The following is a 27,997-nucleotide window of genomic DNA, read 5'->3' on the forward strand; positions in this document are numbered from 1 at the left end:
GGATATTTACACTGGCTGGCACCCAACACTCAGTAGAGGACAGGTATTTGTTCAAATGAAGAGACAGATAAGCATCTGAAAAGGTAAGAAATGGAGCATTAATCGCCTGCTCAGGTGTGCAGTCTGTACACAGCCATTTAACAGTGACTGCCCTTGCTGCAGAAGACTCTTAACTCCTGTGCTCACAATCTCTTTCGATTCCAGCTGGGTGAACTGTTGCATTAAATAGAATCTTGTAAAATATAAAGCTTAATACCCTTCACAAACATGTTTTTCTACTTGTGGGTGAGTCCAACGGTATGTCACATGACTAACTTCCAAGAGCCGAGCTGGATGGCTTTCCTCGAGCCCTGCTCCACGTGAAGCAGTGCCAGGCCACGGCAAGAAGCCACTGGTGTACAGCCGTGCTCGGAAATGTTCAGGACCTTTGTTGTGTCTTCAGAGTTACCAGAGTAAAATAGCCCTGAAACAGGCCCTATGACCCACCTTGTCCATGCCAACCAAATTGTCCACTTGATCTAGTCCCAATTCTATAAAACCCATATTCCACTAAACCTTTCCTATCCATGTACCTGCCCTACCACTTCCTCTGCCAGTTCATTCCATATACACACCAATCTCTATGTGAAGAAGCAGCTGTTCCCTTTTAATACTTTCCCTTCTCACCTTAAACCTCTAATTTTAGACTTCCCTTGGATTGAGGTTGTTTTGTATGAAGTCTTTCAAGTGGGGCAGCCCTGCGTAATCACATCTACAGGAAGTGGGGAAATCACAGTAAAGTAACCAGAAATGAGCAGCTCCCATAGTCTGCTCCTGACACTTGTCCGGGTAAGGTGGCAATGAAGTGGCTCCTGTTCCACAGACCTATTTAAATCTGCATTTGTGATAAAATTACATCACGGAAACCGGCCTCCAATCCGCAAACTCAGTCTACACTTCTCACTGCTTCATTAAAGCAGCCAGCATCAACAAAGACCTCACCCAACTTGGAGATTCTCTCTTCTCTCCTCTCCAGTCAGGTCAAAGATATAAAACTCTGAAAGCGTGTAATTTAGTAAAGAATAATTAAAAGTCCTAGATGAGATCTATATGAAACTGAATGCCACAAATTTTAACAAATTATATGACCCAATAATAATCCAATCTCAGTTAGAAATTAAGCATTCACCCAAAGTGAGCAAAACTTTGCACCAAAGGTTCAGCAAATGCAAGATGTATGCATTAGTGATATAACTAGCAAACTTCAAAGAGCACCAATAAACAATAATATTTTGCTCCAGTGGATCTCTGCAAGAACTAATGAGGTAAATATACAGCCACAAAATGGAATGACAGCTTTCCCTTGGCACTGACTGCTGCCAATATGCATTCAGCAATGCCAAGCTTGGGTATGACTGGAATTCTGAAACTTGGCAGCGTAGCCAATGATATAGGAAGCTAATTTTTTACAGGTGCAATTGGTGAATCAGTAAGTTGTGCTACTGAGGTTTTGTCCATCAATCAAAGCAGCAGTGTTAGTTAAAACCGCTCAGTAAACATTGGTTTAGACATTTTTCTATCCTCTCCTAACCTTTTTTTTTGTCTGCTTCATCTGGCATCTTTATGGTCAACTGTACTTCCAGGTATGATTGAACAACCACTGACTGCAAAATGGTTTATGAGCATAGCCAAATGAGAAGGCAGAAGGGAAATAATACGGCTGAGAATCTTATCATTAAACATGAGCTCAATTAAATTGAGATGTTTGTGTAGTTCTTAAGCTTAATTTGTACATCAAACTGAGACACTTCATTCAATGAAAGTAGCGCCACATATAGATAGGGTTGTAAAGTAAGCTTTTGGCACATTGGTCTTCATTAATCGAAGTACTGAATATAAAAGATGGGATGTACGTTGAAGTTTATATGACAATGGTGAGGCCTGATTTGGAGTATTGAGTGCAGTTTTGATCACCTATCTACAGGAAAGATGTAAATAAGGTTGAAAGAGTCCATCAAAAGTTTACAGTGATGTTGCTGGGACTGGAGGACATGGGCAATAAAGAAAGATTTATTAGGTTAGGACTTTATTCCTTGAAACATAGAAGATTGAGGGGAGATTTGATAGAAGTAAACAAAATTATGAGAGGTATAGATAGCGTAAATGCAAGCTTTTTCCATTGAGGTTGGGTGGGACTACAACTAGAGGTCATGGGTTAAGGATGAAAGGTGAAAAGTTTAAGGGGAACATGAGGGGAAACTTCTTCACTTATAGAGTCACGAGAAAGTGGAATGAGCTGCCAGCACAAGTGGTGTACTGCAAGCTCAATTTCAATGTTTAAAAGAAGTCTGGTCAGGTACATGGATGGTAGGGGTATGGAGGGCTATGGTCCCGGTGCGGGTCGATGGAAGTAGATAGTTTAAATGGTTTGGCATGGAGTAGAAGGACCAAAGGGCCTATGTCTGTGCTGTACTTTTCTATGACTCAGTGACTTAATTACAAAACTAGAACCCGTGCATTTCCGCAGCACTTTTAACAGAGAAAATTCCACAAAATGGTTAGGATGTAGCCACTAATTTTGTCAGAAGAAACAATACTTAATGGAAACTCCTGGAGGGGTAAACAGCAACGGACTTGACTGCTGATGGTAGGGACAGAAAGGGGAGTCTATGGAGCTGAGTTCAAAGGAATGGGGAGGGATTGGGAGGGAGAAAACTATTAAAGTGAAGGAAATGTGCGGCCAATGGAGGCAGTAGAGGCAGTAAAGGCAAATGATTTCAGGAATGGAAGAGCCATGCAAGTCAAGGAGAAAAGGGATTGTTGTGGAATAGCAAGATGGCATAATACAGGATTAGAGACTAGCCAGGATAGCTGCCATATTGGGTTAGATTTTAAGCTGACAGGGAGGTTGTTCTCTGCAGATGATATGTAGCAAAACTAGGAAAACTGAAAAATAATTTTATAAACTTAATCACAGGATTTCTTTAACTGGGGTTCCCATCCACCTTCTATCGGGTTGATCCATTGGCAAACAGCCTTCACAGGGTGAAGCCTATCAGAGTACCACAGCCTACAAGAGTGAGAGTATTGGTACAGACATCTTTTAAAAATCATTCATTATTAATTTTAACTACCTTCGAGAGCTTGGTGAACTTCTCCACGAAGTTGTTTTGCAACTAAATCCTACAATCCTCCTTTGTAGGGTACTGCATAATTTAGACCATAGCCGATGAAAGTATCACAATATACTTCCAAATCAGAATGGAGACCAACTTGGAGGAAACAAAACCAAGAGACTCTGCTGATGCTGGAAATTCAGAGCAACACACATACAAAGTGCTAGAGAAACTCAGGTGAGGCAGCATCTGTAGAAATGAATAAACAGTCGAGGTTTTGGGCCAAATCTCTTCCCCAGGGCTGAAAAGGAAGGGGGAGTATGCCAGAATTAAAAAGCTGGGGACGGGGAAGGAGAACATGTTAGAAGGTGATAGGTGAAGCTAGGTGGCTGGGAAAGATAAAAGGCCAGAGAAAAAGGAACCTAATAGGAGAGAAGAGTGGACCATGGAAGAAAGGGGAGAAGGATGGGGAAGGATGGATACCAGGGGGAAGTAATAAACTGGTGAGGAGAAGGAGCAAGAATCCTGAGTGGGAATTGAAGAAGAAGGAAGGTGGTGGGGGGGGGGGGGGGGAGAATGTTGGCAAAAGAGGAGGCCATGGATTGACTTGTTGGAATGGGAATGGGAATGATTGGTCAGGAAATTCTATTTTTGGTGGATGGAGTGGAGGTAGTCAACAACTCAACAAAGCAGTTCCCCGTTATGCAGGGTTCTCACCAGCGTAGAAAAGGTTGCATCAGGAACACTAAATGCAATAGGCGACTCCAACAGATTTGCAGGTGAAGTGTTGCCTCACCGGAAAAACTGCTTATGGCCCGTAATGGAGGTGAGGGCGTAGGTGAATAGGCAGATGTAGCATTTCAATCACTTGCATGGATAAGTGTCAGGAAGCAGTTTAGTGGGGAGGGGAGAATGGATACGGGAATCACAGAGGGAGTGATCTCTATGGAAAGCACAGAATGTGGCGGAGATAAAGATGTGTTTGATGGTGGGATCCTGTTGAAAATGGCGAATGTTGTGCAGATTGATGTGTTGTATACAGAGCGGTGGTAGGTGAGGATAGGAGGAACTCTATCTCTGTTCAGGCGGCAGGAAGGGCGTGAGCGTTGATGTTCAGGAAATGGAGGAGATGTGGGTGAGGGCTGCATGTGGGTGGAGGAAAGGAAATCTCATTCTTTGAAGAAGAAGGATATCTTTGTTGTCCTGGAAAGGAAAGCCCCATCCTGGGAACAGATGCAGCAGAGTCGAAGGAACTGAAAAAAGGCAACATAATTTTTACAGAAGACAGGGTGGGAAGAGGTATAGTCAAGGTAACTGTGGGAATCGGTAGGTTTATAAAAGTTGACGGCTGATAATTTGTCTCCAGAGACAGAGACAGAGAGATGGAGAAAGGGTCCATGGAGGAAACATAGAGGTGATGGCATTCCAATCTATCTGATGTCCTGAGCTTTCTTCTTAGTGGAGACTGCAGGTTTGGAAAGAGCTGTTGAGGAGCCTCAGTGAGTAACTGCATTCCAGATCAGAAGCAAGGAAGAACCGATGTCTTCTTTTCTGCGAGATCATGAATCTGCTGCTTCTCCATGACTATGGGCAATGCTGACCAAGTATTTAACTCATGGACTGCCAGTTCTCTTGAGACATACAAACTACCTGCTCCGCATCCAGCTTCCACTTAAACTGGAAATGGACATAACTATTGGTTTGTACTGCAGGTTTGACCTCTGACACAACCCAAACACACTTGAGGTCAGATACTGGCAGACATATAAAGTAAGTGGCAGGGACATTAGGTGTGTTGATGTGCAAATTCACAGTTTCCTAAAGCTTGCAATTTGGAAGGACAGTGTAAAAGGCATTTGATATCCCTACCGAGGCTTTGAGTCTAAAGGGTTGTACATCACATTGCAGCTGTAAAATCATTGGTTAGGCCACACTTTGCAGTTATTGTGTACAGTTCTGGTCACCATACTACAGGAAGGATCAGACAACAAATGTGAGAGTGCAGAAGAGATTCACTAGAATGTTGCCTGGCATAGGGGGTTGTGGTTACAAGGAGAGGCTTATGGAGTCTAGGAGGCTGTAGGGTGACTTACAGAGGTGCTTATGACTATGCAGCGTACAGACAGAATAGTGAGTCTTTTTCTCAGGGTAGGGGAACTGAAGGTCATAGGCTCAAGGTGAGAGGGAGAAATTTAAACAAGAACGGGGGCAAGATTTTCATACAAAGGGTGATTGCTATATGGAACAAGCTGCAGGGAGGTGGTTGGAGCAGATACAATTTCAATGTTTAAAAACATATTTAAACAGGTACTCAGTTAATAAAGATGTAGAGGGTTAGAACACAGAGTGGTATAGCACAGGAACAAGCTCTTCAGTCCACAATGTTGTGCTGAACTAACTAAATCAGTAATCAAAAGCCCAAATAAACTAATCTCTTTTACCTAGATGCCTCCATTTCCTACGCATTCACATATCTCTCTAAAAGTCTCTTGAACACCTCCCTTGTACTTGCCTTCACCACCACCCCAGGCACTGCCACCCTCCGTGTAAAGTACTTGCTCCACACATCTCCTTTAACCTACCCCGCTCATTTTAAATGCACACCTTCTGGTATCAGACATCACAACCCAGGGAAAAATACACTGCCAGTCGAAGGTACCTATGCTTCTCATAATCTTATAAATCTCTGTCAAATCTCTCCTCAGCCACTTCTGGTCCAAGGAAAATGACCCATTTTTTCCCAACTTCTTCCTGTTCATGCCCTCTAATGCAGGCAGCATCCTGTTAAGCCTCTCCTGCACCCTCTCCAAAGCATCAGCATCCTTCTGATATTGGGCAACTAGCACTGAATGCGATCTTCCAGATGTGGCCAAACTAAAGTTTTTTAATGCTGCGACATAACTTCCTGACTCTGAACTCAATTGGTTGACTAATAAAGACAGATTTGTTGAATGCCTTTTTTACTTTCCTAACAACCTGTGTAGCCTCTTTCAGTGAATTATGAACCTGGACCTTAAGATCCCCCTGTTTATCAACTCGGTTAAGGGTCTTACCATTAACACTGTACTCTCTCTTTACTTCTCTGTATTTTTGATCTCCCATGGTGCAACACTTCACATTTAGCCAGGTGAAACTCCATCTGCCACTTCTCTGCCCATATCTGCAATTGATCTACATTTCAAATGAACCCACTGCAGGCATATGGTATTAGGCAGCACATTTGGCATGGACAGGTGGGCTGAAAGAGCTTCTTTTCGTGCTGTAAGACTCTGCTTCTGCGGAGATAAGATTCAACCCAGAGTCTGTGAAACACAAAGGCAAGATCAAGAGATTCAGCAATGTGGGTGTGAAATTGCAGTCTGGTGTCATCAGGTCAATCACAGGCAGCATTTTGCAAGGACCTCGGGTGAGGATGGAAGCTGTTCAAGGTTATAATGGTTGCAAACAGCCTAAAACAATGGTCAAGGGGAGCACAGATTCACTGGTGACTCAGACAGAAGATTTCAGCTCTCCTCCTCTCCGTGGCATTTATAAATTCAGGGAAGTTCAAAACAGTTTAGGGATTAAAATTTAAAAAGAATCACGATCAGCTCAATAAGTTTCAGACCTTAGGTACATTTTAAAAACCACTGGGTTTTATGTGTTTATAATATATCACATTTGCTAAATCTTTCCTTGCTGTGTAGGGAGACAGACTGCTAACCTTGCCCACACTGGACAGATACCACAGAACGTTACCCCGTGGATGGAGCATACAGTAAATAAGGCATACCTGAAACACTGGTGGATTCAGCACTCTCTTCACTTTCTTGGTCTTCCTCACGGCGTACATTCTGCTCGGTGTGCAGGAGGCTCAGCTTGTGGCACACTTCAAAAGCCTGTCCTATAGTCCGCACAATCCTCATTGCTTGACTCTAGCGCAGGGAGTGGGGAAAAGAAAGACTGTGAGTAGATGAGTTTCAATGGCGCACTGTAACCGACCCCAATTATAGCTCATCCCCTCCCCGTCCTTAACAAGGTTGCACCACTTTACACAGCTACACGAGCAAGGAATGTGCAGTACTGAACCAGGCTATTCAGCCCAATAAATCACCATCTGGAGCCTTCCACAGCACTCTTTATCTAACCCAGTCATAATAAGCAATCTTAGTTTGTCTCCCGTTTCTTTACCTTTAAATGACCAATCGTCTTTACTTCAGTTTCCGTACAGTTCCAGGTTCTACCCATGAGGCACAGGAACAGAAATAGGCCCCGTGTCCCTGCTCTACAATGCAGGTGAGCTTTCCCACACTAAAACAATGTTCCATGTTTCCCTGAAAATCTACTGCTGTCTGTCTGAGCAGAACTTCAAAGTGTCACTGCCCTCTGAATGGAGAATCTTTTTCTCCATCAGAGCAAGCCCAATGTTACTCAAACTAGTGCTGCTCTCAAGAAAACTCTCCTGAGCATCTCGTTTGCACTCGCAGCACTGGGGCCTACATGGCATCAACATCAGTGCCATTTCTAAAACATCGTGTCATTAAGCAAATACACTACTTTTTAGATGTTCCTGCATCGCAATGACTTGCTTCCACTCCTTTTCTCTGGGTTCTGAAGTAGCTGATAAGACCATTAGATATAGAAGCACAAATTAAGCCATTTGACCCATTGAATTGCCACCATCATTCAATTACGGCTGAGCTTAAAAAATAAATTCTTCTCTCTTCTCCCTGTAACTCTTAAACACTTTAAAGAATCTATCAATCTCTGTCTTAAATGCACCCAAATTCATGACTTACAAACCCCTCTGGAAATGAATTCTACGAGTTTATCCCCCTCTAGCTGGAGAAATCTTTCCTCATCTCAGTTTTAAAGAGATGTCCACTTTATTCTGAGGTTGTGCCCTCAGATCCTGAGGCCAATGGGAAATCAGCAGACTCTGCCACAGGTAGGACAAGGAAGCATAGTGGGTGGTTTGTCTTTCCAATAACTCTGGGCTTGAATTCTCATATCATCTTAAATGACCTTTCCCCATTCGAATGGTCATGGACCAGAGATACTCAAGGAACAGTGGGGATAGTTATACATTTTCAAGGAGGCTTTAAACAAGTCCTTGAATTGGTCTTTCAGTCCATTTGGTTATTTACATGATGGAGCTCAGAAACGGAAGTCTATTTTGACACATTCTTAATGCTGTACATATGATATAGTCCGCACAACAGAACCAACAGAATATAATTAAGGCCCCAATACTGGGCACATTAGTCTGGGAGAGGACATTAATATTTTTCTGCTTATTCCGCTGTCTGAGTTGGAGCATTTTGCAGAGTCGGCATTGGTGGTGCATTTCCAGTACTTTGATGTAACTGATACTAGTTGTCCAAATCTCAGAGGTGGGGACCTCAGCTGTCCTCATAAGACCAGGAGCTCTGGCCAGGTTTGAGGTATTAATTTTCACATTATTTTCCACAAGATGGCCGTAGAATTGCAGGTGAACTTCTTCAAAGATATCTATTTTCATTAAGAAATGGCTGCAAATTTATGGGCAGTGGTCACATTTTGGACTCCTGATGAAGGGTCTCGGCCTGAAACGTCGACAGTGCTTCTCCCTATAGATGCTGCCTGGCCTGCTGTGTTCCACCCGCATTTTGTGTGTGTTGTTGGTTCTAGAGGTGATAGCTTAATTCCAGCGAGAAACTTTTTAGAGGTGAAGTGCACTGGCAAGAAAGTTTGGGGAAAGCAATGGGGAAATGAATCCTTGTTGCTTAACTATGGCATACACTCTAATGGACCTATTTGTTTCTAAGGCACTGTCTGAGATGGGGATTCACTGTAGGGTGCTTAAGATCTTCAGTATTGATTTTCTTGAGGCAGTGTTTCTGTTATCACGGTTTATCTGAAAGCAACTAAGTTAGTAGGCTTTACAGTGATACTGCAATGGTCATTGGAACCATAGCTGGCCGGTGGTGTAGTGGCATCCACACCGGACCTGGAGACGGGTGGTCCTGGGTTCAAATCCAGCTGGCTTCTTGCATGCCTTCCATCTGTGCTAGGTTGAGTGTCAAACTAGCAAGTCGGCCTTGTAAAAGAAAGCAGACAAATGCTAAAGAAATGTCGAGGTTGCCGCCCGATGTTCTACAAGGCACAATGAGGAATAACAATGACATTGGAACCCGTCACAGCCTGGTTGATATGGGCACGTGTCTTTGTGCTATCTTAGTTGGACAATGATATATTCTAACAGGTATCAATGTTGAATAGGGGTGCATAGTGTTGGTGAACAAGCCTCAAGGAAAATGAAGTTTTTTTTATTAATGTTACAACTGTCGATTTCTACAGAAAGACTTGCAATTCAGTTGCCGACAATAAAAGGTAAGAGTACTCGAGGATGAAATTACAAATTTCAAACTGAAAAGGGGACACTAAACCCAAACATGCCTGATACTAATGTACTAATGAGGTGTGGGAACCTATTTCTTTATACTGCTGGATCCATTTTATAGACATCCTGGCAAAAAAAAAACGGCTGCTGAATTCTTCCAGCAGATTGTTGGTTGCTCCCAGTTCCAGCAGCTGCAGTCTCTTATGTCAGTAGTAAGGGAAACCAATGAAATTTTAGCAATCATGTCAAATGGGCTAGAAAATAAATGCAAGGATGGAATGCTAAGCTTTAATAATAAAGGACCAGTCAGACCACACTTGGAGTACTGTAAGCAGTTTGGGCCCCTTATATAAGAAAGGATGTACTGGCTTTGGAGAGGGTCCAGAGGGGAGGTTCATGAAATGATTCCAGGAATGAAAGTGTTAACATATGAGAGGTGTTTGATAGCTCTGGGCCTGTATTCCTGTATTCGCTACTAGAGTTTAGAAGTAAGGGGGGGTGGGGACCATATTGAAATCTATTGAATATTGAAAGCCCTAGATACAGTGGATGTGGCAATGTTGTTTCTTATAGTAGTAAAACCTAGGACTAGAGGGCAAAGCCTCAGAATATGAGGATATCCCTTTTAAACAGCAATGAGGAACATTTTCTTTAGCCAGAGTGTGATGAATCTGGAAGTGATTGTCAGAGATGGCTCTGGAGGCTGAGGTTGATAGGTTCTTGACTAGGAAAGGCAAGAGGCAGGAGAATGTGGTTAAAAGGATTAATGAAACAAATGGCTTTATTTTGATCCCATGTCTTATGATCTGAATGAATCTATTATTTTCAGCTGGTTTATCTTTCTCCCTACTTTTCTTCCTTATTTATAATTGCAGTCACATACCACAAAACTGAGTGAATAGTTAACTATCCAAGGTTATTTACCTCAATGCTTCAGAAAAGGTAGTTTCTTTGTTAGTAATTTAATTCAAGCTGAGATCCATATAACCCTGTACCAACACATACTTAATATAATCAAATGCATTCAAAAATCTTTCTTCAGGCTTTGAAAACAGTGGGCCAAGAGTTTGCCAGCTCTTCCAGCCGCTCAGAAAATGAAAACTAATTTTATATACCATGGAAACTGAACAGTAAACTGAGACTTGATGGCTGTAGGTTGATAAATCAGTACTCGGTAATGTATTACTGACAGTTTCCTAGTTTGGATCAGAAGTAATTTACTTTGGACAGGCGTGATAAGGCACTGAATGGCAACACATATTTTTTATTATTAATGATCTCTCTTTAATTTTAGGAACTTCTTACCCAGGAAATGGAGAATAATATGTCTTTCAAACTGCACTGATGAAATGGAACTTGATACCCTTTAAGTGACCAGATGACATCATATCTGTTGCAGGTGTATTTAATGTATCTATATATACAAATTACTTAATTATAATTATACAAATACAAAAATTTCTTCTGCATAAAAACACTACATTGTGGTTCCAATTGCCTTTAATCTACTATGGAAATACTTGAAGCTGGTACAGAGATATGAAATAAATATCGATATTCATACACTGTTATGACCAGCAGATTGTTGCTCTATTATACTGTAGAGGCCAATTAATTTATTCTCTTTACATAGTGGTTGCAGAGAAATGTAACCTATCCAAATAATTTACTTTTATACGTTATAAGGACAATGGGAAGCCTTCCTTAATAAAACAAAGCTGTAAAATATTAAGAAATTCACAAATTTTTGAACTATCAATTACCTTAAACACTTGAACAACAATGATTATGAAATAAGCTACTATTAAGCTTATCATTATCCAGCTCTGCACTGTTATGCAACAATGAAGGGAATTTTCATGTAAATCATGCACTAAGCTTCAAAAACATTCCCAAAATATTTTTACAGTCAGGTAATCAGATCAAGAATGGGTGCTGACACAAAAAGAAATACATTAAGAGGCATTGGGTAAAAGCCTGGATGAAAGGCTTTTTAAAACATTTCAGTAGACTACTGGTTTAGGCAGGGAATTCTGCATTTGTGCCATTTAATTCATAGCTGAGCTCCTCAACAGGTAACAATATTATTTTTCTTCGTCCCCTCTGAAGGTTCTGACTTGTTTTCCTGCACCCCATGGATGCTGGTTTGCTGAGAGCTCTCCACATACAAATTCCTATTATCTGAGTGTAGACACGAATCGGTTTCTGAGAGATGCGACAACCAAACCCAATCATGCTTGGTCCACTTAGCACTTTCCAACAGAGATTACTGGTTGCTGACAAGGCACACAATTAACCCCTACCCACAACTGATCTTTTGCCTTCCTTGGCCCGGGAGTTGCCAAGCCAGTTCCAACTCCAGCCAACTGAAGATAGACTGATTTTGTGGCCAATGCTTCTACCTTTAATAGTACTGGTCATCTGATGAAGGGACTCAAAATGGAAACATTTACTTTTTAACCACAGATGCTGCATGATTTTTTTACTTTGTGGCATTTTTCTTTTTTCTTCCAGATTTCTTGCATCTGTGTTTTTTTATTTTCCTTAGTTCTTCGAGGTTCTGGCCTGGGAGATACTCTACACTGATGGTACAAGTTGTGAGGAGGACTTTGTGATTCTGCAATGGGAAATAGATTGATTGAGGGTCTGGGCAAACACAGTTTTGCATTGAGAAGTGAAGTCATGCACTTCAGTAAGAGGAATCAACACAGGTTCTCATCAAAATAGAGAGAGACAGAAAATGAATGAAGTTCAGATGAACTGAGATAGTCAAGTGTTTAAATCACAAAAAGTTAGTAGGGTGGTCGAACAAGTAGATAAGTCAGCAAACAGCATTTTAGCTTTTATTACTGTCTGGTTTTGATGCATACAATCTGGCAAATCTACAGTCACTTGTACACTGATCTGGAGGAGCCAAAGCTCTAACAAATAATGTCAAATCTGTGTCCATTTCAGAACAATGGAACTGCAGTGCAGCTAGTCATAACAGGGGCTGCGTGTCGAAGGTCAGTGTTTGAGAGCACATTATGACAAGACTAACAATAAACTGAAATTTGAGTGTGAAAGAGGTGGAGGAAATAAATAATTGGATAAATATATAAAGCTCCGCTCCAACTTCAACAGATTGCAGACTTCAGCTGGAATTTAGATAAAAGGGTATTCTGAATGTATATGGCCATTTCTTCCTTTTGGAAGGGTATAGTTAAAACACCTTTCTGGTGAATTTAAACAATCACTGAGCAGTCTGTAAATCAGATTCTAAAATTCCCTGGATTTGGGGAACACCGCATACAACTGAATTAAGGAATTACATTTTCTATTTTCCAAATAGATATGGAAACAGAAAAATGTTGTGTAGTTAATTTGATTTTTTTTATATCTATGTGTGTGGAAGGAGGAGGGGAACTTTGGGGCTCTCACGTTTCAGCCGTTTATTCTTTGGGTTTTTTTCTGTTTTGTGGATGTCTGCAAAGAGTAAGAATTTCAGGTTGTATACTGTATACATTCTTTGATCTTAAATTGAACCACTGAAAATCTTACAACCTTAAACACAAGAGATTCTGCAGCTGCTGGCATTCCAGAGCAACATACACAAAATGTTGGAGGAGCTCAGCTGGTCAGGCAGTATCCATGGATGGAAAAAACAGTCTATGTCTTGGGCTGAGACCCTTCATCTTAGAACCCATTATTAATTATGTTATAGTAGGACACATAAAGGTATTTAGCAAAAATCTAATAGCTTTGTGAAAGGGGAGTCTTGTGAAAAGGGAACTAATTTGACAGGGAACTGGAATGATAGAGCAGAGGAGGGGGGAAACAAAAATAAATCTAAGATAGTGAGCAGTAAAGATGTCAGGAAGGACAGGCAGGTGATGGGGCAAATTTGCAGCCATTGGGATGAGTTGCAGTGCAATTAAGTTACAGTGCAATCAAAGCAAAAAGTACTAAATACTGGACTTAAGGTGTTATACTTAAATGCACGCAGCATAAGGAATAAGGTGGATGATATTGTCGTACAGCTACAGATTGGCAGGTATGATATTGTGGCCATCACTGAGACATGGCTAAAGGATGCATGTCTCTGGGAGCTGAACGTCCAAGGATATACGGTGTATCGGAAGGATAGGCAGGTAGGCAGAGGGGGTGGCGTGGCTTTATTGGTAAGAAATGATACTAAATCATTAGAAAGAGGTGACATAGGATCAGAAGGTGCAGAATCTTTATGGGTTAAGCTAAGAAATCGCAGGGTTAAAAGGAACCTGATGGCAGTTATATACAGGCTTCCTAACAGCTGCAGTGATGTGGACTACAAATTACAACAGGAAATAGAAAAGATTTGCCAGAAGGGCAGTGTTATGATCATTGTGGGGGATTTTAACATGCGAGTGGATTGGAAAAATCAAGTTGGCAATGGATCTCGAGAGAGAATTTGTAGAATGTCTACGAGATGGCTTTTTAGAACAGCTTGTTGTTGAGCCCACCAGGGGATCGGCTGTACTGGATTGGGTATTGTGTAATGAACCAGAGGTGATTAGAGAGATTGAGGTGAAGGAACCCTTAGGAGGCAGTGATTGTAACATGATTGAGTTCACTGTGAAATTTGAGAAAGAGAAGCCGAAATCCGATGTGTCAGTATTTCATTGGAGTAAAGGAAATTACAATGGCATGAGAGAGGAACTGGCCAAAGACACTAGCAGGAAGGACCGCAGAGCAGCAGTGGTTGGAATTTATGCGAGAAGTGAGGAAGGTGAAAGACAGATATATTCCAAAAAAGAAGAAATTTTCGAATGCAAAAAGGATGAAACCATGACAAGAGAAGTCAAAGCCAAAGTAAAAGCAAAGCAGAGGGCATATGAGGAAGCAAACATTACTGGGAAGACTGAGGATTGGGAAATTTTTAAAAACTTACAAAAGGAAACTAAGAAAGTCATTAAGAGGGAAAAGATGAACTATGAAAGGAAGCTAGCAAGTAATATCAAAGAGGATACTAAAAGCTTTTTCAAGTATATAAAGAGTAAAGACAGGTGAGAGTAGATATAGGACTGATAGAAAATGACACTGGAGAAATTGTAATGGGAGATAAGGAGAGGGCGGAGGAACTGAATGAGTATTTTGCATCCGCCTTCACTGAGGAAGACATCAGCAGTATACCGGACATTCAAGTGTGTCAGGGAAGAGAAATATGCGCAATCACAATTACGACAGAGAAAGTACTCAGGAAGCTGAATAGTCTAAGGGTAGATAATTCTCCTGGACCAGATGGAATGCACCCTCGTGTTCTGAAGGAAGTAGCAGTGGTGATTGCAGAGGCATTAGCAATGATCTTTCAAAAGTCAATAGATTCTGGCATGGTTCTGGAGGACTGAAAGATTGCAAATGTCACTCCGCTATTTAAGAAGGGGGCAAGAAAGCAAAAAGGAAATTATAGACCTGTTAGTTTGACATCGAAGGTTGGGAAGTTGTTAGAGTCGATTGTCAAGGATGAGGTTACGGAGTACCTGGAGGCATTATACAAGGTAGGCAGAACTCAGCATGGTTTCCTTAAAGGAAAATCCTGCCTGACAAACCTAATGTGATTTTTTGAGGAAATTCCAAGTAGGCTAGGGAGATGCAGTGGATGTTGTGTATTTGGATTTTCAGAAGACCTTTGACAAGGTGCCGCACATGAGGCTGCTAAACAAGATAAGAGCCCTGGAATTATGGGAAAGTTACATATGTGGATAGAGCGTTGGCTGATTGGCAGGAAACAGAGAGTGGGAATAAAGAGATCCCATTCTGGTTGGTTGCCGGTTACCAATGGTGTTCCACAGGGGTTCGTGTTGGGGCCGCTTCCTTTTACGTTGTATATCAACAATTTGGATTATTGAATAGATGGCTTTGTGGCTAAGTTTGCTGATGATACAAAGATAGGTGGAAGGGCCAGTAGTGCTGAGGAAACAAGAGAGTCTGCAGAGAGACTTGGATCGATTAGGAGAATGGGCAAAGAAGTGGCAAATGAAATACAGTGTTGGAAAGTGTATGGTCATGCACTTTGGTAAAAGAAATAAATGGGCAGACTATTATTTAAATGGGGAGAGAATTCAAAGTTCTGAGATGCAATGGGACTTGGGAGTCCTCGTGCAGGATACCCTTAAGGTTAACCTCCAGGTTGAGTCGGTAGTGAAGAAGGCGAATGCAATGATGGCATTCATTTCTAGAGGAATAGAGGACCAGGGATGTGATGTTGAGGCTCTATAAGGCACTGGTAAGACCTCACTTGAAGTACTGTATGCAGGTTTGGGCTCCTTATTTAAGAAAGGATATGCTGACATTGGAGAGGGTTCAGAGAATATTCACTAGAATGATTCTGGGAATGAAAGGGTTAACATATGAGGAATGTTTGACCGCCCTTGGACTGTACTCCTTGGAGTTTAGAAGAATGAGGGGGGACCTCACAGAAACATTTCAAATGTTAAAAGGCATGGACAGAGTGGATGTGGCAAAGTTGTTTCCCATGGTGGGGGAGTCTAGTATGACAGGGCATGACTTAAGGATTGAAGGGTGCCCATTCAGAACAGAGATGCAAAGAAACTTTTTTAGCCTATTAATGGATATTAATTAGATATTAATGGATTGGAAACATTTCATGGAAGGTTTACTAGACTATTATTGCTGGAACAGGCAGGTTGCCTTACAAAGACAGATTGGGCAGGTTGTCTTATCAGAATCAGAATCAGAATTAGAATGAGAACCAGGTTTAATATCATAGGCATATGTCGCGAAATTTATTGTCTTTGCAGCTGCAGTACAATGCATTACAAAATAATAGAAAAAATGTGAATTACAGTATGAATATGTATAGTACATTACATAGTTAAATGAAATAAGTAGTGAAAAACTAAGAAATAGAAAAGTAGTGAGGTAGTTAGTGTTCATGGGTTCAATGTCGATTCGGAAATTGGATGGCAGAGGGGAAGAAGCTGTTCCTGAATCGTTAAGTGTGTGCCTTTAGATTTCTGCTGCTCCTCCCTGATGGTAGCAATGAGAACCTGGTGATGGGGTCCTTATTGATGGATGCCACCTTTTTCAGGCATCACTCTTTGAAGATGTCCTGGATAATACGGAGGCCAGTTCCCATGTTGGAGCTCGCTCATTTTACAACTCTCTGTGGATTGGGCAGGTTAGGCTTGTATCCAATGGCAGTTAGAATAGCGATACGGGACAATTAAAGCATATAAGATTCTGATGAACTTTGGCAGGGTGTGGGATAGATAGAATATTTCCTTTGGTGAAAGTATATAGAATTAGTGTCACTGTTTACAGACAAGTGGTCACCCATTTACAACTACAACAGAGATGAAGCAAAGTTTCCTCTCTCAGATTACAATGTGGATTTTAGAACTTTCCTCCACAAAGGAAGATGGAAGCAGAACCTTTGAATATTTTTAAGGTAGAGTTAAATGACTTTCTGATCTGAGTGAGTATATGGTTATCACAGAGGAGATGGTAATGCAGAGTTAAGTTTAAAATTAGATCAGCAAAGTGGCTTTGAGGCACTGAATGGCTCCACACTTGCTCCTGGTTCATACAATTGCATGATTTGTTTACAATGCTGACAGTAGAAAAAGAATATGATGTATGTAGTGTGGAGGAGGAGAGTGAAAAATAAGGAAGTGATTTAATCATCAGACTCTTAGCTTCATACACTTTATTCCGTACAATGTAGACGAATTCTGTCATCAAGCCTTTCAATATTTCAATTCCTTACTAATACAGATTTCCTCAGGCATGGTTCATGCTGATAGAAAAAAGGACCTTGCAGTTATAATAAGTTTCCTTTCACAAGCTCAGAATGTTCCAAAGTACTTTGTAGTCAATAACTGATGAAGGGCAATTATTGTGGTAATGGAGGGAAACACATCGTCTCAGATAATGAAACAGTCCCCGTCCAGATACAGTAACATTCAGGCATGGGCTTGTAAGCTGCTTATTATATTCCTACCAGGCATGTATTAGCATTTGCTAACTAACTTTCATTATAGTATCATCACTGAATCACTCACCATCCCCATCTTGGGCTCACCATCGACTAGATGCTTAAATAGGCCAGTTACATCAGGTAAGAGACGGGTTCCTGGGCTGAATGTCTCACTCCCCATCTTAGAGAGCCCTCCCACCATCTACATATGACGCATCAGGAATACAGTTCCAAGCTTGAGACCATCTCCAACAAAGCACCCCATCAGTAACACCTACTCCCTCCATTGTTGAGGCCAAAGGTCTTGAATGCTTTGGGCTTTTATATTCTTTGAAGGTCTTCCACACCCTTGAAGATGCCTGTGTACCACTGCCAGAGCAAGGTATCAGCAGGATTCTATCACATGCTCTATGAGCAGGATCAACTCATGAGAGGTTCTCAAGCACAATTTTCCAAGAATGATATCTTGTCTGGTGTCTCTGGAAATCATAGGGTGTACTTGTCTGGATCCTGACACGGTCATGTTTCAGTCTATCAGGACGAAAATCATCCACCTTGATCTTTTTCATCCCAGTCTCAATCATTTCAGAATTATATATTGTTTCATACACAGTTATATCCTGATATCCAAACTGGATTAGCAATAGCCCTCAACATAGAAAGCAATTCTGTCTCCCGCTGGCTGGCTGATTTGACTTTGGGACCATTAAGGCCAAAGTTGATAAGTGAATTGCCTTAGAGGGCATTAATCCAGTTCTTTTTCCATGAATGCCGCAGGAACCTCTCTCTGTGATTTATTCATCTATTAAGGCAGCTGGTCCCATTAATATCAGCAAGTAAACACAGTTTATTCATGTTTCAAAGAGGTTGGAAAAGATGCCATAGATAAGATGAATACTCATTAAAGGAAATGGCTTAAATACTAGTCTGGGTGGTAGAAGATACTAAACTTAAAAAGGGGAAAGTTTAAAAGTTTAAAAGTGATTGAAGCCTAATTGCTTAACTATAAGTATTTTGCTCGAACAGCCATTATGCATACTTTATAGGTAAGAAAATGGCATTCTGTCGAATTTCAGCCAATTCCAAATCCTTTCCTTCTGTTATTTCCTTTTGAACTCATCAAAAAGTTGATAAGTGCAGTGAGCATTTCAATTGCTCTGTGGAAAATGAGACTCTGTACTGTATCTGAAACTGATCGCTACAGTAGATCACATTCATGTTTGTCTTACTATAATGTACACAAGTGGATTAGGCTGGAGTTCAGGCTTGATGTTATGCTGAGATGTTGCTCAATGTTCTGTAAACTGCACCTTCAATTGGAACCTCTGTGGAAGGCTTGAGGTGCCGACCATCATACACTGAGCAATGGTCTAGCTTAGGTTTCCATAGATCATTGAAAGCAAGCATGATCAATAACCCAATTTCTCTCGGGATCAGTAAAGTATGTCTGTCTGTCTGTCTGTACTGGAGAAAATCACAGATCCACCAAAATAAAAGACTTCTCCCATTTTATTTGAAAACTTCTGATTTCTGGGTACAAAAATCTAGGTACAAGAAACAGATCATTCAATTCAATAATGAAGACATTTTCAGCTTTCCTAATGGCTGTGGAAGACTATGCACCATAAGGGTTTTTGTACTATTGATTGCAGTGCATCATCGAGACATGTACCAAGGCCTTTGGAACTACGTTTAACCTCTGCTGGCAATACGTAGAACAGTACAGCACAGGAACAGGCCCTTTGGATAATGATGTTGTGCCAATCTAATTAAATAAAGACACTTAATCCTTTCTGTCTGCTCATGGTCCATATCTCTCCACTCTCGACATAGCCACGTGCCTATCCTAGAGCCTCTAGAAAGTCTCTTCCATCACCACACCTAGCAACCCATTCGTTCCAGGCACTCACCATTCCCTGTGTAAAATTATCTTCTTTGAACTTACCCCCTCCCACCTTCAATGCATGCCCTCTTGCATTGGACCTTTCAACTCTAGTAAAAAAAAGATAGCAGCTATTTCTTCTAATTGCTACCATCGGGGAAGAGGTACACACATTTAACAATTCAGAAAGTTCCTTCTGCATGAACGTTATCTTGTTATTCCTTTAATCACAAACAAGAGAAAATCTGCAGATGTAGGAATTCACATAATAAATGTGATTCTGAATCTGATGCACTCTATTCATGTCTTTCATTATTTTATAAACAGCCTTCACAATTCTACAGGGAACAAGCCTAATTTATCCAATCTCTCTTCATAGTACATGCCCTCTAATTCATGCAGAACCCTGGATACCTCTTCTGCATCCTCTCCACATCCTTCCTATACTAGGGCAAACAGAGTGAAGTTCCAAAAAATTCATCTCACAGGCAAGGCATAAGACATTCCTTTCAGCAGCACACACAAAATGCTGGAGCAACTCAGCAGGTCAGGCAGCATCTACGGAGGGGAATAAACAGTCGATACTTTGAGCCGAAATCCTTCACTGACACTGGAAAGGAAGAGGGCAGAAGCCAGAATAAAAGGGTGGGGAATGGAGAAGGAGTACAAGTTGGCAGGTGATGGGTGAGACCAAGTGAGGTGGAAGATGGGTAGATGGAGGAGGGAGGATGAAGGAAAAAGCTTGGAGGAGATAGGTGGAAGAGGAAAAGGGCTGAAGAAAAAGGAAGCTAATTGGAGAGGGTAGTGGACCATGGAAGAAAGGGAGGGAGGAGATGTACTACAGAGAGTTGATAGGCAGATGAGGAAGACAGAAGAGGTGCGAGAGTAACCAGAATTCGGAATGGAAAAGGAGAGAAGGAGGGAAGGGGGAGAAATTACCCGAAGTTCAGCAAATCAAAGTTCATGCCGTGCATTGATGGGTAACTACATGGACAGAGTATGAGGTATTGCTTCTCCAACCTCATTGTGCAGTAGAGGTGACCGTGGACAGATATGTCAGAATGCGAATGTGAAATGGGTGGTCACCAGGAGATCCTGGCCTTTTGCAGTGGACAGAGCGAAGCTGTCCCCAATTCAGTATCAGCTCTCTGGCTTCTGTTCCCTACCTTTCCAGTTCTGATGAAGGGTCTCAGCCCAAAACATCAACTGTTTATTTCCCTCCTCACTGCCTGACTTGCTGAATTTATTTTATTTTACTTATTTTTATTTGGAGATGCAGTGCAGAACAGGCCCTTCCAGTCCAATAGGCCACACCACCCAGCAACCAACCTATTTAACCCTAGTCTAATCACAGGACAATTAACCTACTAAGCTGCACATCTTTGGAATATAGGAGGAAATCAGAGGAAACACATACATTCACGGTGAGGACATACAAACTCTATATAAATGGCGCCATAATTGAACTCCAAACTGCAACAGTGTAAGCTGTAACAGTGTCGCACTAATCTCTACGGTACTGTGACACCCTCCTCCAGCACTCTGTGTGTGCTGCTCAAGACTTCCAATCTGTGTTTCTGACACTCCCTTCAGAGTGTGCTACATCCTAAAGTATTTCTCTTTTTTAAAAAAAAGATAATTAATATCAGAATTGATTTTTTAAAAGAAAACTGAAGAATGGGGGCATGAAAGGTTGAATTTTTGCTGTTGGTCAGTGATCATAAACTGGTGTCTGCATGTGGAAATGCTTCAGAGGCTGATCTAAATTGCACTTCAAAACCTCCTTGCAATTTGCAATGCTGTTGAACTACACAGGAATATGACAGAAAATACTTCGGAATTTTTCAAAGTGGGATTAAATTTCATCCTGTGGTAACTTTACAACAGCTGCCATTTTCAGTTATTATGATCAGAACTATTCAAAAGTGTATCTATAAAATTCCCAGAAGGTGCAGCATCTGTGTAGTTTTACAAATTGCATCACCTGATAAGCAATAATGCTACTCAGCCATTACGCCTGTGTCAGTACATCTGGAGAGAATTCCAATTAGTCCCATTCCTATCTTCTTTTGCTGTACCTGAACACTGGTTGGTTTTATTATTGTCACACCCACCGAGATACCGTGAAAAGCTTGCAATCCTGATAGATTATTCAATACAAAGTATGTTGAAGTAATGCAAAAGTAAACCCAAAATCAGAATCTAGAATATAGTGTTAGATTGCAGAGAAAGTCCAGTGCAGGTAGATTAATAAAGAGCGAGGGAGATTGAGATTTCATCTTCATTGCCTAAGAGGTCTGCTTGAGAGTTTTATAACAGAATGGATAGATGCTGTACGTGGTACCGGTGGTAGCTGCCTGATGGGAGGGGAATGAAGAGAGAATGACCAGGGTGGGAGGGGCCCTTGATTATGTTGGACGCTTTCCCAAGGCAGCAAGAAGTGTAGACCATGTCAACGGAGGGGAGGCTGGTTTTCATGTTAGACTTGAAAATTCACAACCCTCTGCGGTTTTTTGGGTCTCGTGCAGAGCAGCTGCCATTCCAAGCTTTGACACATCCAGACGGCAATCCACGCATTGCTTTCTATCCAAGACCTTTCTGAAAGTAACTGTAGAATGTGCTTTTGTCATCCTCTCAGAGAGCACGGTCCACTTTGTCAGGCATTTTGTGTCGGTTAATTCATTAATTAATTTCATAACTCAAATTATACCGCACCTTGAACACTAAGGTTCCTGTCAAGCTCCTTCACATTGATGCAAAACAGCTCAATTTTAGCCCAGGTGGAACAAATTATCCAGTGATCATGTAGTATGGTGCAGCAGAGGGAGCAGACAGTTTATGAGAAGAGAACAAAAAGTTTTTAAAGATCTACATTCTCTTTATTAGCCCTTTCACCTCAAATGCTTGAAGGCTCTTCAAAGACAGAGAGAGGTTTATTATTCTTTTTGTAGTTGTCTGACACATCTGATCAAACTGAAACTGAAGACCTCATCAAAGCAAATCAAATCTCCTCAAAAGGAACTGTTTGTTAAAGGGCAATATATACAAGATCAAACAGCACTTCAATTGTAATTGTATTGGAAATGCAAAATGTAGTAATAGTTATCAGACTGGGAAGACCTTTTACCAAACCTAATCGCAGTATTCCTTGCTATGGTACTAACAAGTCTGAATTCCATCTTTTGCCAAGATCTGTATATTATTTTAAAACTTACTGAGATTTTGTGTTCCAGTGTTCATGCCTGGATTTTGCTTTATATAACCTAACAGGCTTTTAGTAAATGATTTTCTCTTGTCTTTCTGATTTTAATTTTGCCTTTAATTTGCAATTTTTTTTAATGACAAAAAAAGGTAATAGATCCAATTTGTCTAAACTAGAAATGATGGTAAAGCACTGCTAATTTCCTAGTCAAATACTCCCTTCCAGATAAAAATAATTTAGTGGTCAATTTTTCCTTACCTTATGGGATCATACTCCAAAATTTGAAAGTAATATTTCAAATAGGAATGGTTTCAATATTGCCTCCAAGACATCTGTCTTGCCTCTCTGTATGGGCTTTTTCCTTCAGCTGGGAATGTGAGGTGAAAGGTGAGCATACTGAGCGGGAGAGGAGGGATGAGGTTTGTGATAAAAACCAAAGAGGGAGGAATGAATGATGTCACCAATTTTCCATTTCTCCTGCGTGCAGCCATGATCCTTTCTTCACTGTTTTCCCCTTTTTGCTGCCCTACCACAATACTACCTACACAAGGGGAGAAGAGCAGGTCAAAGGAGATGCTCCATAACTGCAGTTTTCACAAAACACTACCAATCGTGATCATAAAGCTCAATCACAAAATACTTCTCTAAGTTGGTGAGCAACTAGAAACAAGAAAGAGACAAGGTTACACACTGATTGTGCAACAGTCAATATCAAACAAAATCTGTAGAATTATTACGTTTGATATTAAATTAATAATGATATTCAGGAACTTGTTTACCATCTTTTGTTCTCCCTTTTCCCTATGAAAAAACAAGTTGGGATTTAATTCTACTCCTATGTATTATGTCCTTATTGGGCAGAAGGCTGGAGAATGGGGTTGAGAAGAAAATGGATCAGCCATGATCAAATGGCAGAACAGACTCAATGGGCTGAATGGCCTAATTCTACTTGTATGTTTTAAGGTCTTATGATTTCTGATTTAGTTCAGGCTCAAATCCAAATGCCTCTGGTAATCTCTATGTGACTATTCAGTCATTTTCAGAAAGCATTCTCTTTCTCTCCATTCCTTCTTGCATTTTTTTAAAACCATCCACTTGGTGATCTAGGTTTTGCTTGGTACACTTTAGAATCATAGAATGAATACAGCAAAAGAGGACATTCAGCCCATCGTGTCCATACCTGCTCCCTACCAGAGCAACTCATTAGTTCAACATAGTAACTATTGCAAATTTCTCCCCACCAATGAGTTCCATATGGATGGCCGCCATGGAACCAACCTTCACCACATCTGCAGGCATGGCAGTCCAACTTCCAACCACACACTGTGTAATAAAGGATTCGCACGTGTCATTCTTCACTTCCCCTATATACCCATTGATCTCTAGTCCTCGATTCCTCCATCCTGCTTAGAAATAATGCCCACCACATTAATCTCATGCCACATGTAAACCTAAATAACACAGTGTCTTCTGGAAATCAGAAGTGAATACAAGAGTTGCTGGAGATAAAGGAGATATACACCAGCTATTTGAAGACAAGGACCAGGGTTGCACTACCATGTCAGTGGCATTCAGCACAAACTCCACTACCTTCTTTGAGTCTTGTGGCCACTTTTGGGTATAATCTTTACACATTCAACTATCTAATCTATTTTCAAATACCCCAAAACTAAGGCTGGATCGTTCCACACTCTCGAGTATAGAGCTAAGGGGTGTTAAAGGTGCTGATGATACTTAGAATCCAGAAAAAGTGGATTCATCTTTAATATCATGAAGTGCTCTCTCAATGGACAGTGACCTTGTTCGTGGCTTGAAAAATACTGTTGCCACAGCAACAGTGCTGGGACAAAGCACAAGTTATAAGTTAGGCCAAATCATGCAGTTAAATTGGATTTCCTTTAAATCACTGTAGGAATTTCATAACCACAAAAACCTTATAATTATTTTTAAAGTTGTATATTCCCAGGAAACATCCTAACTTCCCAGTGGATATTCAACACAGAGCATTCCATTTTCCAGCAGGAAAGCCTTAGGGTAATTGCTTTGAGTTTGGCATACTCTATATTGGTATGTAGATGCTGTTGTTATGGAGCTGACACCATTTTGATGATTGTTCATTGGAAGGTGGACCTGCACCTTTATAGAGATAGAAGAACAAAATACTGCAGACGCTGAGAATCCAAAACAAGAACGGAAAATTTCTCAGTCTGCAGCCGTTTGGACACGCTCTGGATGCAACAGAGGAGTCTCAGGGTGATAAATTTTACCATGTGGCGACCCACTTCCCAGCGCACTCGAAACAGCTCACAAATCGGCGCGCGCTGGCATTGAGGCCGGTCCCAAAAAGGGCGCCAAGTCCGCCAGCAAGGGGAAAAGCCCGCACGCAGGACGGGACTGTGAATACGTGCCTCCTACAGTATTCCCGCCCGGGGAGGGCGGAATCAGGAAGGCTTTAAAGCGAGGCCGCGAAGTTCGAATAAGTCTCTTTTTGCAACTGCAGCTCATCGACTCCGTGTCATTATTTCAGCACTGCGTGTAGCACACCGCTACAATTAGTGACCCCAAAGGCCCAAACGATATTTGAGCTGAAGATGAACGACACCGCATCTGTTCATGCAGTTTCGTTAAAACTGCCAAGCTGCGACCTCACCTGTGGTTCCAGCAAGCAGAAGCCCAATTCCACATTCGGCAGATAACATCTGATGACGCACGTTACTACTACGTGGTGAACAGGAAACAGCCGCCCAGGTTGAGGAGTTCATACAGTCTCCCCCAGTGGACGGCAAATACACGGAATTCAAAACCCTGCTCATACGGACTTTCGGACTCTCACAGCGTGAGCGGGCTGCCCGCTTACTGCACCTGGATGGTTTGGGAGACAGACTGCCATCGGCTTTGATGAATGAGATGCTGTCCCTGGCCAGAGGACACAAGCCCTGCCTCATGTTTGAGCAGGCATTCCTGGAGCAGCTGCCTGCGGACATACGCCTGCTGCTGTCCAACGCAGATTTCAGCGACCCCAGGAAGGTGACAGACCAGGGGACTTGCTGTGGAAAGCCAAAAAGGAGAGTGGGGCGTCTGTCGCACAGATCACCAGGCCACGCTCCCAGCAGCAGACCAGACCAGGCCCGGCAGCAGAGTCCACTAACCCCAGAGGGAGGGGTGAGGAGCCCAACGAACAATGGTGCTTCTACCACCAGCGGTGGGGCGCAGAAGCCTGCTGCTGTAGCCCACCCTGCAAGTTCCCGGGAAACGCCAGGGCCAGCCGCCACTGATGGCTATGGCGGCTGGCCATCGGGATAGCCTCCTGTATGTCTGGGACAAGTAGTCGGGATGCCATTTTTTGGTCGACACCGGAGCCAAGATCAGCGTTTATCTCCGACGAGTTACAACACCCGCAACAGGGCACCGGGTCCCACCCTGAGGGCCACGAACGGCAGCACAGTAAGGACCTATGGCACCCATACGGTGCAGCTATAGTTCGGCTCCAGCCAGTTCGCATGGGACCTCACACTGGCCGCCGTAGCCGAACCGCTCCTGGGCTTGGATTTTTTGCGGGTTCACAGCCTACTGGTCGACCTGCCGAAGTAGAGACTGGTCCACGCCGAGACCTTTCAGATGTTCTCCCTGGGTGAAGCCCAGTTGCCAGCCCCACAACTGGACTCCGTCACCCTGTCCGACAACGACTTCACCAGAGTCTTGACGGATTTCCCATCGGTTCTGGCACCGCAGTTCACAGCGGCCATGCCCCGACACGGCGTACAGCACCACATCCCGACCCAGGTACCACCCCTCCACGCTCGTGCTCGAAGGCTTCCCCTGGACAAGCTCCAACTGGCGAAGGAGGAGTTCAAGAGGATGGAGGAATTGGGGATCATCCGGCGGTCCGACAGCCCATGGGCCTCCCCCCTGCACATGGTGCCCAAAGCGACAGGGGGCTGGAGACCGTGCGGCGACTACCACAGGCTGAATGAGGCTACCACACCGGACCGCTACCCTGTGCCGCACATTCAGGACTTTGCGGCAAACCTGCACGGCGCACGGATCTTCTCCAAGGTAGACCTCGTCCGAGGATACCATCAAATCCCGATGCATCCGGACGACATCCCCAAAACAGCACTCAGCACCCCGTTCGGCCTTTTCGAGTTCCTCCGCATGCCGTTCGGCCTAATGAATGCTGCACAGACGTTCCAGCGGTTAATGGATGCTGTGGGACACGACCTGGACTTCGCTTTCATCTATTTGGATGACATCCTCATAGCCAGCAGCAGTCGTCAGGAGCATCTGTCCCACCTCTGTCAACTCTTCGCCCGACTGAGTGAATATGGCCTGACAATCAACCCGGCCAAATGCCAGTTTGGGCTTGACATTTTTGACTTCCTGGGCCACAGGATTACTAAAGACGGGGCAACACCTCTGCCTGCTAAGGTAGACGCATTCCGCCATTTCACCCGACCCAACACAATCAAAGGCCTTTAGTAATTTGTGGGTATGGTAAATTTCTACCACCGCTTCCTCCCTTCAGCTGCCCGAATCATGCGCCACTTGTTCGCCCTGATGTCGGGTCTGGGCAAGGACGTTGCCTGGGATGAGGGGTCCACCGCCGCTTTCATTAAAACGAAAGAAGCCTTGGCAAACGCCGCGATGCTAGTGCACCCCAGAACGGACGTCCCTACCGCCCTCACAATGGCCGCATCTAACACAGCAGTCGGTGGGGTGCTGGAACAACTCATCGAGGGTTGCTGGCAACCCCTGGCGTTTTTCAGCAAACACCTGCGACCACCCGAGCTCAAATACAGTGCTTTCGACCGGGAACTGTTGGCGCTATACCTGGCAATCCGGCATTTCAGGTACTTGGAAGGTAGGCCCTTCACCGTGTTCACGGACCACAAACCACTTACCTTTGCATTTACGAAGGTGTCCGATACCTGGTCGTCCCGCCAGCAGTGCCATCTGTCCTACATCTCTGAATACACGACGGATGTCTGGCATGTCTCGGGAAAGGACAATGTTGTGGCAGATGCTCTCTCTCACCATACCATTCACGCCCTGTCCCAAGGGGTAGACTATGAAGCATTGGCGGAGGCGCAGCAGGCAGACAAGGAGATCCCAAGTTAAAGAACTGCAGTCTCCAGTTTGCAGCTCCAGCACCTCCCCGTAGGCCCAGGTGAGAGAACCTTACTCTGTGACGTCACCACCGGCCAACCCGCCCCGTGTCCCAGCAGCCTGGCGGCGGCACGTTTTCAACTCCATTCACAACTTAGCGCACCCCTCCATCAGGACAACCGTCCGGATGGTCTCCAGCAGGTTCATTTGGCACGGACTCTGCAAACAGGTCAGTGAATGGGCCAAAACGTGCATGCACTGCCAAACAGCCAAGGTGCAGCGGCACACCAAAGCTCTGCTGCAGCAGTTCCACCCCACCCACTGGCGTTTTGACCACATTCATGTGGATATCGTGGGCCCCCTGCCAGTGTTGTGCGGACACCTCCTCCCTATC

The 27,997-nt window shown here is 42.9% G+C and overlaps 1 protein-coding gene across 9 annotated transcripts in view; it reads right to left on the bottom strand.

Moving 5' to 3' along the window:
• The window catches only part of nos1apa (nitric oxide synthase 1 (neuronal) adaptor protein a), a 479,658-nt gene that overhangs the window by 117,754 nt on the left and 333,907 nt on the right, over positions 1-27,997 (bottom strand). For all 9 annotated transcript variants that reach the window (XM_059984732.1, XM_059984731.1, XM_059984734.1 and 6 more), the window contains one exon: positions 6,868-7,009. In XM_059984732.1, the coding sequence (XP_059840715.1) occupies positions 6,868-7,009 (142 nt within the window). The remainder of the gene's footprint in view (positions 1-6,867; positions 7,010-27,997) is intronic.

Source organism: Hypanus sabinus, chromosome 11 (genome assembly GCF_030144855.1).
Source record: "Hypanus sabinus isolate sHypSab1 chromosome 11, sHypSab1.hap1, whole genome shotgun sequence".
Lineage (NCBI taxonomy): Eukaryota > Metazoa > Chordata > Chondrichthyes > Myliobatiformes > Dasyatidae > Hypanus > Hypanus sabinus.